This window comes from Ranitomeya variabilis, chromosome 7, assembly GCF_051348905.1.
Source record: "Ranitomeya variabilis isolate aRanVar5 chromosome 7, aRanVar5.hap1, whole genome shotgun sequence".
Lineage (NCBI taxonomy): Eukaryota > Metazoa > Chordata > Amphibia > Anura > Dendrobatidae > Ranitomeya > Ranitomeya variabilis.
In genome coordinates, this window is record NC_135238.1 from 229,209,780 (window position 1) to 229,222,975 (window position 13,196).

At 48.2% G+C, this 13,196-nt stretch overlaps 1 protein-coding gene across 1 annotated transcript in view; it reads left to right on the forward strand.

Annotated features, from left to right (window-relative positions):
• Positions 1-495: 495 nt before the first annotated feature.
• Positions 496-13,196, forward strand: part of ZRANB3 (zinc finger RANBP2-type containing 3) — a 196,411-nt gene continuing 183,710 nt past the window's right edge. Inside the window, exons 1-2 of the mRNA XM_077273065.1 lie at positions 496-623; positions 9,685-9,831. Coding sequence (XP_077129180.1) covers positions 9,692-9,831 — 140 coding nt within the window. The 5' untranslated portion in view covers positions 496-623; positions 9,685-9,691. The remainder of the gene's footprint in view (positions 624-9,684; positions 9,832-13,196) is intronic.

Here is a 13,196-nt window from a genome sequence, read left to right on the forward strand (position 1 = left end):
CATTGTGTTATCAATGGCGTCAGCACCGGAAACCTGCGGAGACCCTGGGACCCACCGAACTCAGGGTGCAGCCACCTAGGAAAATGCCAATGTGTATGGATGGGAGCCTGTCAGCAAGCGGTATAGCACTGATAACTGTTACCATGGTGACCAATGTTACAGGATTGGAGCAGAACTTTCAATTGTTATACACTTTATTTCGTTTTCTTAAACCTTTTAAACCCCCATCTCTGCATTTTAACTTGCATATTAAACCTTTTAAGCTTTTCATAAAAGTAGAACCACTTTAAATGGACTTCAAAAGGAAAAATGGCAGTGACGACACCAGTCTGGTGACTGAGGTGACTGTTTATTGACTACGATGGTCAGCAGGCCAATCACTGTGCGAAACTACAATTACCGACAAGCATTGCTGAGAATTTTTGCAGGATCCGCCCTTCCGCCACACCCTTGGCATGATGGGAGATGTATTTTTTCCACACCAGTCTTGTAGCTGAGCATACCCCGCCCTCTTATGTCGTCACTTCCGGCCGGGGCGCGCGAAGTTTGAATGACGTCATGTGGCTGATTTTCTGACGCAGCCGCAGCTTAGAGGGACCCTGTCGCCGGAAAGAACAGACAGCGTGAGTGTGACGTCAGTGCGACACTTTTTTGGCCTCCTGGGGCCTCCGCTTGTCTAACTCCCAGCAACGACACTGCTGCTGGTTGTAGTTCTCTGGCAGCTGGAGAGACCGGAGCTGCAGATAAACGGAACAGATAGTGGAAATGCGGGGGCGGTGGTGTCATGAGGGGGAGGATGGGGGTGTCTGGAGACAGGGCGCATTCATAGGGTTGTCAGGAAAGATGCCAGGGGTGCGGGAGAGGAGGGAATGTGGGTGTCAGTAGACTTCAGGAACGGGTTGTCGTGAGACGGGGTGCAGAGAGGGGGTTGTCGGGAGACGGGGTGCAGAGATGGGGGTTGTCGGGAGACGGGGTGCAGAGACGGGGGTTGTTGGGAGACAGGGTGCAGAGAGGGGGTTGTCGTGAGACGGGGTGCAGAGAGGGGGTTGTCGTGAGACGGGGTGCAGAGAGGGGGTTGTTGGGAGACGGGGTGCAGAGAGGGGGTTGTCGTGAGACGGGGTGCAGAGAGGGGGTTGTCGTGAGACGGGGTGCAGAGAGGGGGTTGTTGGGAGACGGGGTGCAGAGAGGGGGTTGTCGTGAGACGGGGTGCAGAGACGGGGGTTGTCGTGAGATGGGGTGCAGAGATGGGGGTTGTCGTGAGACGGGGTGCAGAGAGGGGGTTGTCGTGAGACGGGGTGCAGAGACGGGGGTTGTCGTGAGACGGGGTGCAGAGATGGGGGTTGTCGTGAGACGGGGTGCAGAGACGGGGGTTGTCGTGAGACGGGGTGCAGAGACGGGGGTTGTCGGGAGACGGTGTGCAGAGAGGGGGTTGTCGGGAGACGGGGTGCAGAGAGGGGGTTGTCGGGAGACGGGGTGCAGAGACGGGGGTTGTCGTGAGACGGGGTGCAGAGACGGGGGTTGTCGTGAGACGGGGTGCAGAGAGGGGGTTGTCGTGAGACGGGGTGCAGAGACGGGGGTTGTCGTGAGACGGGGTGCAGAGACGGGGGTTGTCGTGAGACGGGGTGCAGAGAGGGGGTTGTCGTGAGACGGGGTGCAGAGACGGGGGTTGTCGTGAGACGGGGTGCAGAGACGGGGGTTGTCGTGAGACGGGGTGCAGAGACGGGGGTTGTCGGGAGACGGTGTGCAGAGATGGGTTGTCGGGAGACGGGGTGCAGAGAGGGGGTTGTCGGGAGACGGGGTGCAGAGACGGGGGTTGTTGGGAGACGGGGTGCAGAGACGGGGGTTGTCGGGAGACGGGGTGCAGAGATGGGTTGTCGGGAGACGGGGTGCAGAGAGGGGGTTGTCGGGAGACGGGGTGCAGGGATGGGTTGTCGTGAGACGGGGTGCAGAGAGGGGGTTGTCGGGAGACGGGGTGCAGAGATGGGGGTTGTTGGGAGACGGGGTGCAGAGACGGGGGTTGTTGGGAGACGGGGTGCAGAGACGGGGGTTGTCGGGAGACGGGGTGCAGAGAGGGGGTTGTCGGGAGACGGGGTGCAGGGATGGGTTGTCGGGAGACGGGGTGCAGAGATGGGGGTTGTCGGGAGATGGGGTGCAGAGACGGGGGTTGTCGGGAGACGGGGTGCAGAGACGGGGGTTGTCGGGAGACGGGGTGCAGAGATGGGGGTTGTCGGGAGATGGGGTGCAGAGATGGGTTGTCGGGAGACGGGGTGCAGAGATGGGGGTTGTCGGGAGATGGGGTGCAGAGAGGGGGTTGTCGGGAGATGGGGTGCAGAGACGGGGGTTGTCGGGAGACGGGGTGCAGAGATGGGGGTTGTCGGGAGACGGGGTGCAGAGAGGGGGTTGTCGGGAGACGGGGTGCAGAGACGGGGGTTGTCGGGAGATGGGGTGCAGAGACGGGGGTTGTCGGGAGATGGGGTGCAGAGACGGGGGTTGTCGGGAGATGGGGTGCAGAGATGGGGGTTGTTGGGAGACGGGGTGCAGAGATGGGTTGTCGGGAGATGGGGGCTGTCGTAAAATGGGAGTGCAGAGACGGGGGTTTGCAGGGAGACTGGACGCAGATACGGGGTTGTCGGTTATTGGGCGCACAGATTTTTATCTTTCAGGATGATCATCTTTCTTCTCTTCAGTTGTTGCAGCTCCCGGTTCACACTCTTTGTTGCTTTGCCGCTTACATACTGTTGGTAACGTTCCAAAATCTCTGCTGGCTGTCAGTGAATTGAACTTTGCTTCCATATTGTGGGTGAAATCCTAAATAAAATAAACTTTACCGTATCCTCATTTTTTTTTTTTTGTGGTGTCGTTCAAACATCCTCCAGTATTCTCTGTCCTCACCAGTGTCGGTTTGTAGGATGAAAAAAAACATTTCCAAGCTGCTGTTAAGCAGGAAGATCTTCGTTCTCCCAATGATTCTGTTGTGAGAATCCTCAAAACATAACGAACATAAGGCAGCCCCAAGATGAAGACGCTTGGCGAAACCCAGTGTCGGGCCAGGACTGGCGTTCCACTTGTTTGTATAATCTTTATCTTCCTTGGGTCTTGCGAGTGTGATAACCCCTTTCCCTTGGATGACCTCCTCTGCCCCATGGTCGGTTATGTTTTGGGGTTTCTGACACTGGAGACGTTGGGAGGGTGAAGATCTTACAACCTTTGAACATCTGTGCTGTTTCCTGAAGCGTCTCCCTCTTTAAAAGCTTTGCAGGTCGCCCACCTGGAAAAGACGTGTGCACGTTCCCCAGCGGGGCAGAAGGGCGCCACGTGTTTCCTAGTTGGTGGAAACCTGTCCACAATTCTCTTCCGTCTTGGGTTCAGAGTGAAACATTTCCATTCACTGACAGACAACTGATCCTGTTCTTGAGAATGGTGAAAAATGGAAACAAAAGTTGCATGTGATGTATAATGTCATGTTAATATTATGGGGGGATTACAAGTGGGGGATCTTCCTTTTATTAGTCCTCACACAGGGCAGCCCCCTACAGTCCTGGCTTTGGGAGCTTGATGTGGTGTAGCAGCTTGTGTTGTCACATTGTATCTCTGGCTGTTATCCATCATCTGATCACCGGTTGGATACGTTACCTTCTCACTTGGCTCGTCACCCAGCTCTCTGACAGCCGTAGGCGGAAACGCAGCTTTATGTGCAGGAACAGGTTTCTAGTTTAAATTTATTGTCTCCTCCATATGCTGTCAATATCGTCAGAATTGTCATTGAAAAATAAAACTGCAGTAACAGAGCAAAATACTGGAAATATTTTGCAGTCTACAAAAATAGATAAAAACTAGTCACATTACTGATCCTGTACTGATCCCAAGTTACATCCTGCTTTATACCCCAGAGCTGCACTCACTATTCTGCTGGTGCAGTCACTGTGTACATACATTACATTACTGATCCTGAGATACATCCTGTATTATACTCCAGAGCTGCACTCACTATTCTGCTGGTGTAGTCACTGTGTACATACATTACATTACTGATCCTGAGTTAAACTCTGTATTATACTCCAGAGCTGCACTCACTATTCTGCTGGTGCAATCACTGTGTACATACATTACATTACTGATCCTGAGTTACACCCTGTATTATACCCCAGAGCTGCACTCACTATTCTGCTGGTGCAGTCACTGGGTACATACATTACATTACTGATCCTGAGTTACACCCTGTATTATACCCCAGAGCTGCACTCGCTATTCTGCTGGTGCAGTCACTGTGTACATACATTACATTACTGATCCTGAGTTACACTCTGTATTATACTCCAGAGCTGCACTCACTATTCTGCTGGTGCAGTCACTGTGTACATACATTACATTACTGATCCTGAGTTACACCCTGTATTATACCCCAGAGCTGCACTCGCTATTCTGCTGGTGCAGTCACTGTGTACATACATTACATTACTGATCCTGAGTTACACTCTGTATTATACTCCAGAGCTGCACTCACTATTCTGCTGGTGCAGTCACTGTGTACATACATTACATTACTGATCCTGAGTTACACCCTGTATTATACCCCAGAGCTGCACTCGCTATTCTGCTGGTGCAGTCACTGTGTACATACATTACATTACTGATCCTGAGTTACATCCTGTATTATACCCCAGAGCTGCACTCACTATTCTGCTGGTGCAGTCACTGTGTACATACATTACATTACTGATCCTGAGTTACACCCTGTATTATACCCCAGAGCTGCACTCGCTATTCTGCTGGTGCAGTCACTGTGTACATACATTACATTACTGATCCTGAGTTACATCCTGTATTATACTCCAGAGCTGCACTCACTATTCTGCTGGTGCAGTCACTGTGTACATACATTACATTACTGATCCTGAGTTACATCCTGTATTATACTGCAGAGCTGCACTCACTATTCTGCTGGTGCAGTCACTGTGTACATACATTACATTACTGATCCTGAGTTACACCCTGTATTATACTCCAGAGCTGCACTCACTATTCTGATGGTGCAGTCACTGTGTACATACATTACATTACTGATCCTGAGTTACAGTGTACTGATTGCACCAGCAGAATAGTGAGTGCAGCTCTGGGGTATAATACAGATGTAATTCAGACATGTCATTTATGTCAGATTAGTGGGGTCCAGCTCTCAGCCCCCCCCCCCCCCCCACATCTCCACATTCTGTATGGCAGACATATTGCCTCTCCACTTGCTCAGGTGGTGACGTGCTCCCTGCGGTGGCAGCGCCCGCGTTCTGCACCGTCCCTTGCCTTTGTGGCTTGCTCCGGCACCACAGAGGTTAATGCAATCACTAACTTAGATGTCATTTTCTCGCCATCATCTTTCTGTGAGATGTAACGGGAATGGAATCGCTCGGGTTCAGCGCTGAGGTTTAGTGAAGTATTTTTAGCAGCAGCCATTGCAGGAGGACGGTCCCCGGTAGATTCCGGCGGGGGGTTAGCAGCTATTAACCGCCTCTCTCTACCTATGATAATGAGCAGCGCTTGATTATAATGTCCGTTTTAGAATTCATCTTCCAATTCCTCCTTGACTTTCGTTTGGGGAGAGAAACGTGAAAAGATGGATTCATCTCTCAGAAAACAATCCCTCAAGAGGCCAATTTATTTTCCTCCAGCGGTAATGTATTCACTGGTAATGTTGTGAATAGAGAGTGGGGTGAGCGCAGCTATTTCTGAATGGCTTTGCACAGGAGCGGAGGCGCCAATGGAAACAGCTCATGTAGAAGTCGCTCCACACCTGTCGGAGCTTGGGTCTCGGGGCCTGTTCACATCACAAGCTTTCCCGGGGTGCACGCTAATGGGCGCCCTATTATAAGAGTCATTTTAGCCTCCATCTGGGCCATTTGTGCACACAGGTGACAGGGTACCAATAGGGGGAGTCCTGAAAATGGAGCCGACACTTAGACATGTATATACTTTCCGTATTTCATATTTGACCCCAGGTTTATACAGGGCCCAGTGGGACCTTCTTCACTTTTGATTTTTCCTCCTCTCCTTCCAAGAACCCTAACTTTTTTTTAAATTTTTTGTCCTATAAAGGTAACTCAGGGCTTGTTTTGTTGTGCCTTGACAATTCCATCAGCTTCCTATTTCCAACCGCTTAGGTGCCGCTATCACAAATGACAGCGTCATCTTAGGGGTTAAGCTGCTGCAGTTGAAGCTAGCGCAGATCGCAGCAGCTGGTAGGCTCGGGTGCTGTACAGCAGCTTGCACATAGACAAAGGAAATGTGGGCCCCCAGGTGCAGAGGGCCCTGGTTTGTCATGTGCTGCTGCTGCTCCTGTATGCCTCAGACGGTAATGCCCCTTTAAGCTTTATTGCGACCCTCAGAATTGGTTGTATCTGACCGTCTGAGCCTCAGACGAATGCTGTGAAAAAACTGACCGCACTCCGACAGTGAAAAAAATTGCCGCGTGCATTCATTTATTCCGTATTTTGGATGAGACTCTTCTACAGACTCTACAGGTGCGCAAAAAAAAAAAAAATCAGATCCCATACAAATAATCCCTATAGAATCCGACTTTTATGGACATGTGGCATATATATATATTTTTTTTTTATAACAAAGAGTATAGATTGCAGACGAATGACAATACAAATGAAAATCGGATTACCCTTTTTCTACGCTTGTGTAGCCTTAAGTATAGGAGAGATGGAAGGAGCGAGACAAATCTGGACATCATGGAGAGGAGAGAAAGCATGTACAGTCCCAGAAAGGGCAGAGAAAACAAGCTGTAGTAAAAGAAGAAAAGACGTAACATATGAGGGTTCTGATTGGTTCCTTCTTCCCCTTTTAAGATTTTGGCGTTTGGTAAATATTTTTTTTTTCTTATTGTTTAGGAACATGTGGCTTATCGCATGGATTTAGGCTCCTGCTCTCTGGCTAGTCGGGTGCTCGGCTCACATAGAAAGATAGTGACCTCAAGGGGAAGGCAGAATCGGTTTATAACCACTTCTGTCTTATCTTTTGCAGCCGGCAATGGGTCCGATTATGGAATTTCTATATTTCCGCTGTCATGGCAGACCCCAATCTGCTTCTGACCAAAGTCATTACAAGGGGCTGTTTAACTTTTCCATTAGACCTGGGAGCTTCTGGATTCCATTGATTAAAGTAAAAAAACAACAACTGCATAATATATAATTAATTTGCAAACTTAAAGGGAACCTGTCATTAAGTTTCTCATTATGATACTGCTATCAGATAATTATGTCCTTGCTCTTTACTGACGATCCGTTCCATGCGCCCCTGCAGTCCGTGGTACCGCTAAAAGTGGACTTAATTCACTGCTCTCCTGCATTGTACTCTGCACCAAATAATCCGATGGGAGTGTAAGGACCAACCTATACATGTTGTTGTTGTTATTATTATGTTTTTTTCCCCCGTTGGGGGTCTGTTTGTGTGAGGTCATCACATTGGAGAACGCTCTGCACTGACGTCCATTAGTCGCAGGCTGCTGTTCTTTTCTGTTTTATGCTGTTTTATGTAAATCTGCTTATTTCTCGCTGTCACATTGATTTTAACAATGATCTAATCCAATCGAACCAGGCGTGAGACGATTTACTAATGAGCCAGGACCTGGAGGCCGGTGGCCGTGAGAAGATAATTATCGCTGGTTACCTGTGCTAATAATTACAGATGAGATGCTGCACTCGGGTGCACTAAAAGAACAATTGGCATTAGGCAATATTAATGGCGCCTGCTGGGGTAAATCCTGATGATGGCTTCCCCGCAGGATTGTGGAGTCGGTATAAAATGGACCGACTCTGACTCCTAACATATGTGATACATTGGCTTCAGCAGTTCAGGGCAGTTTGTGCTGTAAATGTTTCCATAAGAATTTGGGAAAGTTATGAACTATCCTACAAATGTCTGTTCTGTTCCTGATCTGGGGATCTCGGCTGTTAGTTGAGATGAATCTGTGCTGCACTTTACGTACATGCTCAGTAGGGGGCAGTGCTGTGGAGTCAGGAGTCAGAGGTTTGACTTAGGCCCCTTTCACACATCAGTTTTTTTGCCATCAGTCGCAATCCGTTGAATTTTGAAAAAAAACTGATCCGTCGACTGATGCTGCCTGATCCATTTTTTTTCTCATAGACATGTATTAGCGACGGATTGCGACAGATGGCCTCATGTTTCATCCGTCGTTCGCCGGATCCATTGAAAATTGTTTGTCCGGCGCCTGGAGACAACGGACAAAGTAACGTTTTTTGTGTCCGTCGAAAAAACGGACAGCGACGGATCGGTCGTTTGCTCGAATGGAAGCCTATGGGCGCCGGATCCGTCAAATGATGGAATCCAGCGACGGATTCCATTTTTTTTAAACTGAGCATGCTCCGATTTTTTTTTTAGGATCTTAGGCTTCTTTCACACTAGCGTCGTGCTCGGCCCGTCGCTGTGCGTCGGGCCGACGTTCCCGACGCTAGCGTGGTCTCCGCCGCACAACGGGGGCAGCGGATGCATTTTTCCAGCGCATCCGCTGCCCCATTGTGATGTGCGGGGAGGTGGGGGCGGAGTTCCGGCCGCGCATGCGCGGTCGGAAAAAGCGGACCGTCGTGAGCAAAAAACGTTACATGTAGCGTTTTTTGCTCCCGGCGGTCCGCCACTGCACGACGCATCCGTCGCAGGACGGGTGCGACGTGTGGCAATCTGTCACAATGCGTCGCTTCATGTTAATCAATGGTGAAAAAACGCATCCTGCAAACACTTTTGCAGGATGCGTTTTTTCGGCAAAACGACGCATTGTGACGGAATGCAGTTAACGCTAGTGTGAAAGTAGCCTTAGACAGATCCGCTAGACGGATCCGTCGAAAAAAACGGTCAGTTTTTCACAATCTGCACCGGATCCTTCGAGCCAACGGTTCGTGACTGACGGCAAAAATCTGATGTGTGAAAGGGGCCTTACCTACTCCACAGCCCTGCTTCCCTGACAGCAAGCAGAGATCTTGAAAACAGACCTTCGTTACAGGACTTTTGAATATGTTGATTATATTGTCTCAGCTTCTTGAAAAAGCCTAAAAATGCTAAGTGCTTAGATAAACAAGCAGCTTTGCACTTTACTTTATGAAAAAAGTGTTTTCTTTTATTGTGTGTTCAGTTCGTTGCCTTGTTACCGGCCACCTCTGCAGTCTGTCAGCGGGGGCTGGTTTCCCAGGGAAGAAGCGCAGCACTTACAAAATTTTTTCTATATCTTCACTGGAGCTGGCTGGATCTCTGTATCTTCTAGTTGCTTTCTGCAATGCTTAGGCCACGTTCACACAGTCAGTATTTGGTCAGTATTTTACATCAGTATTTATGGCCAAAATCAGGAGTGGAACAATCAGAGGAAAAGTATCATAGAAACCCGTCACCACTTCTGTATTTATCACCCACTCCTGGTATTAGCTACAAATACTGATGTAAAATACTGACCAAATACTGAAGGTAAGGTGTGAACTTGGCCTTAGATTGGGCTTGCGCTTCAGTCATGCTGCCGACCCGAACTGTCAATCTTCAGAATGCGCCGCCTCCCCGGCAAACAGAAAGCCGAGATCCAGGGAGAAAGACCACTCGCAACTACCTATTTTACCTTCATTTACATGAAACTGAAAAATGCTTTTCGATTCTTTTTAATTTAAGTTTGTTTCTAATTTATTTTAGGTGAAAAATGGGAAAGTCGAGGATAAAAGAAAAAAATCCCCCTGAGGATGCGGCCGACAAATTATCAACCCTTCCTGAAAAACTCCGAGAGCGGCTGCTCCCTTTTCAGAGGGAAGGAGTGGTGTTCGCTCTGCAGAGACAAGGAAGGTAAGAAGATCGTCATCCTCCATGTTTGGGAAATCCGGGGTCTTTGTGACGTTTAGGGCTCGTTCACACGACTTCCCGTGGATCACGCTGCTTTAGTAATGACAAGATGGCGCAGGTTTCCCGGGGCTCACGTGGGACACAATCAGGGTTTTCAATCAATGAATGTCTTTCTTCAGTGACGGCAATCCGAGATCTTGGTAATGTTAAGGGGTTAAATCGACGTATACTGGACAAGGGACAAATTTTATTAAAAGGTCTCTATGAAAAAAGTAAATAAAAATTAACGTTGGTTTAAAAAACAAAAAAAAGTATTAATTAGCCCCTTTTCCCCATTGAAATATAATGAAATTATAACATAGAAATAAGCATATTTGGTATCAAATTTTATATATTTTTTTTTTTGCTAAATTAAAAACTACCATTCAACAGAAAAAAACAAAAACCCAATGCCTACGTGGACCCAATAATGACAAAAAGTCTGACCGTGGAAAAGAATACAATAAGGCTACTTTCACACTAGCGTCGGGCCCGGCCCGTCGCAGTGCGTCGGGCCGAGGTTACCGACGCTAGCGTTCTCTGCGCCGCACAACGGGGGCAGCGGATGCATTTTTCCAGCGCATCCGCTGCCCCATTGTGAGGTGCGGGGAGGTGGGGGTGGAGTTCCGGCCGCGCATGCGCAGTCGGAAAAAGCGGACCGTCGGCAGCAAAAAACGTTACATGTAGCGTTTTTTGCTCCCGGCGGACCGCCACAACACGGCGCAACCGTCGCACGAAGGTTGCGACGTGTGTCAATGCGTCGCAAATGCGTCGCTAATGTTAGTCAATGGGAAAAAAACGCATCCTGCAAGCACTTTTGCAGGATGCGTTTTTTTGCCAAAACGACGCATTGCGACGTATTGAAAAAAACGCTAGTGTGAAAGTAGCCTAAGTGAACATAGGGTGTAAACTTGCAGATCTACAGATACAAACTCTGGACATCAATCTGGAGGGATGGAATGGGTTTTTAAACAAAGAGGCACCTTTCAAATTTAGCTCTCTATATAGAAAGTTTTGGACCCCTCTAAACCGTCCCTTTAAGGTATTGCAAGATCACTTGTTATTGCTTCACGAATATTTGCGCTTTTCGCGTCGTTTGATCCCTGATTGTTGGAACGAAACTTCTCCTAAAAATCCGGTCGGGGAGGCTGTCATCCGTGGCCCTGTAATGGTTCCCCTCCGCTGCTCTCCATCTTTATTCATTGCGTCGGCTTTCCAAGAACGGCCCATTGTTGATATTTTCTGCATTCCCGGTAAATACACTCATATCTCTGCTCCCGGTCTCATTTGTTGGGTTTCTTTACAAGGAGATTTTCTTTTGACAGATTCGTACATTTCCTGTTTTAGTTTATTTTGTCTTTTTATTTTTTGTGTGTTCTGTTTTTATCTTTGTGTGACTACCGCCATCAAACTCCTTTATGCTTTTTTTCCCCCTTCTTTATTATGCAAATGTTATTGTGTTTCTGCGGAATATCTCCTTAATGATTTAGATAATTAATTACGGATAGGGCTCGACACGTATCATTCCTGTGTCGTGGTTGTTTTCTTTTATGCTTCTGTTTTATTTTTTTTTACCTTGTGTTTTTTTTTTTTTTATGTTTACATTATGTAATTAAATTAATATATCAAAATCAATTAAATATTTTGTGGAGACATTACATAGTCTAGTGAATTTCCAGATTCTGCAACGAATATCTTGCGAATTTTGAAAAATCCCACTGAAGGTGGTTGGGAATGAAATTTCCGATGGATGTTGGTGCATTCTGCAGATTTTCACATCTCTAGCACTCTGTTGCTGTTTGGGGAATTGTCATAGACTTTCACCCTCACACAGATAAAATCTAATATTTTTCTTTATTTTTAATCAACAGTTTAAACTTTTTTTAAATTTTTCTCTAAAAAGTTTCTGAATCAGATTTTATAACTTGTTGAATGCATGCACAATGATGCCCATTAAACCCCGCGGAAGCCCCAGTGATCCCTAAGATGGGGTTGTAGAAACCATCCCTGTCCTGAGCGGAGCGGCAGTGCGCATGCTCGGCCTCTGCTCCATTCATTGTCTATGGGACTGCAGGATAAAGCCAAGCGCTGCACTTTGCCATGGCTCTATTAACCCTCCAGTTTCCAGTGGATCCATCCTGCTGTAGTTCCAGGTTCTGGTCGATCCTGCACAGAGCCGTCTCTTGGCTGCTTGCTGCCAGCACAGCTCGGCTCTGGGATGTTTAGTTTGGAGCTCTTATTACTATTTGCCTATTTATTATATTAACTAGATGGTGGCCCGATTCTAACGCATCGGGTATTCTAGTAGTAGTGTATAGCACAGCCCACGCAGTACATTGCGCAGCCCACACAGTACACGTAGTATATTGCGCAGCCTACGTAGTATATTGCCCAGTCCACATAGTACATTGCGCAGCGCACGTTGTATATTGCCCAGTCCACATAGTACATTGCGCAGCGCACGTTGTATATTGCGCAGCCCACGTAGTATATTGCGCAGCCCACGTTGTGTATTGCGCAGCCCACGTTGTGTATTGCGCAGCCCACGTTGTGTATTGCGCAGCCCACGTTGTGTATTGCGCAGCCCACGTTGTGTATTGCGCAGCCCACGTTGTGTATTGCGCAGCCCACGTTGTGTATTGCGCAGCCCACGTTGTGTATTGCGCAGCCCACGTTGTGTATTGCGCAGCCCACGTTGTGTATTGCGCAGCCCACGTTGTGTATTGCGCAGCCCACGTTGTGTATTGCGCAGCCCACGTTGTGTATTGCGCAGCCCACGTTGTGTATTGCGCAGCCCACGTTGTATATTGCGCAGCCCACGTAGTATATTGCGCAGCCCACGTAGTATATTGCGCAGCCCACGTAGTATATTGCCCAGCCCACATAGTATATTGTCCAGTCACGTAGCATATTGCGCAGCCCACGTAGTATATTGCCCAGCCACGTAGTATATTGCCCAGCCACATAGTATATTGCCCAGTCACAATATTTCCCAGCCACGTAGTATATTTCCCAGCCACGTAGTATATTGGCCAGTCACGTAGTATACTGCCCAGTCACGTAGTATACTGCCCAGTCACGTAGTATACTGCCCAGTCACGTAGTATACTGCCCAGCCACGTAGTATATTGCCCAGCCACGTAGTATATTGCCCAGTCACGTAGTATACAGCACAGAGCCACGTAGTATATTGCCCAGTCACGTAGTATATTGCCCAGTCACGTAGTATACTGCCCAGTCACGTAGTATATTGCCCAGCCACGTAGTATATTGCCCAGTCACGTAGTATATTGCCCAGTCACGTAGTATACAGCACAGAGCCACGTAGT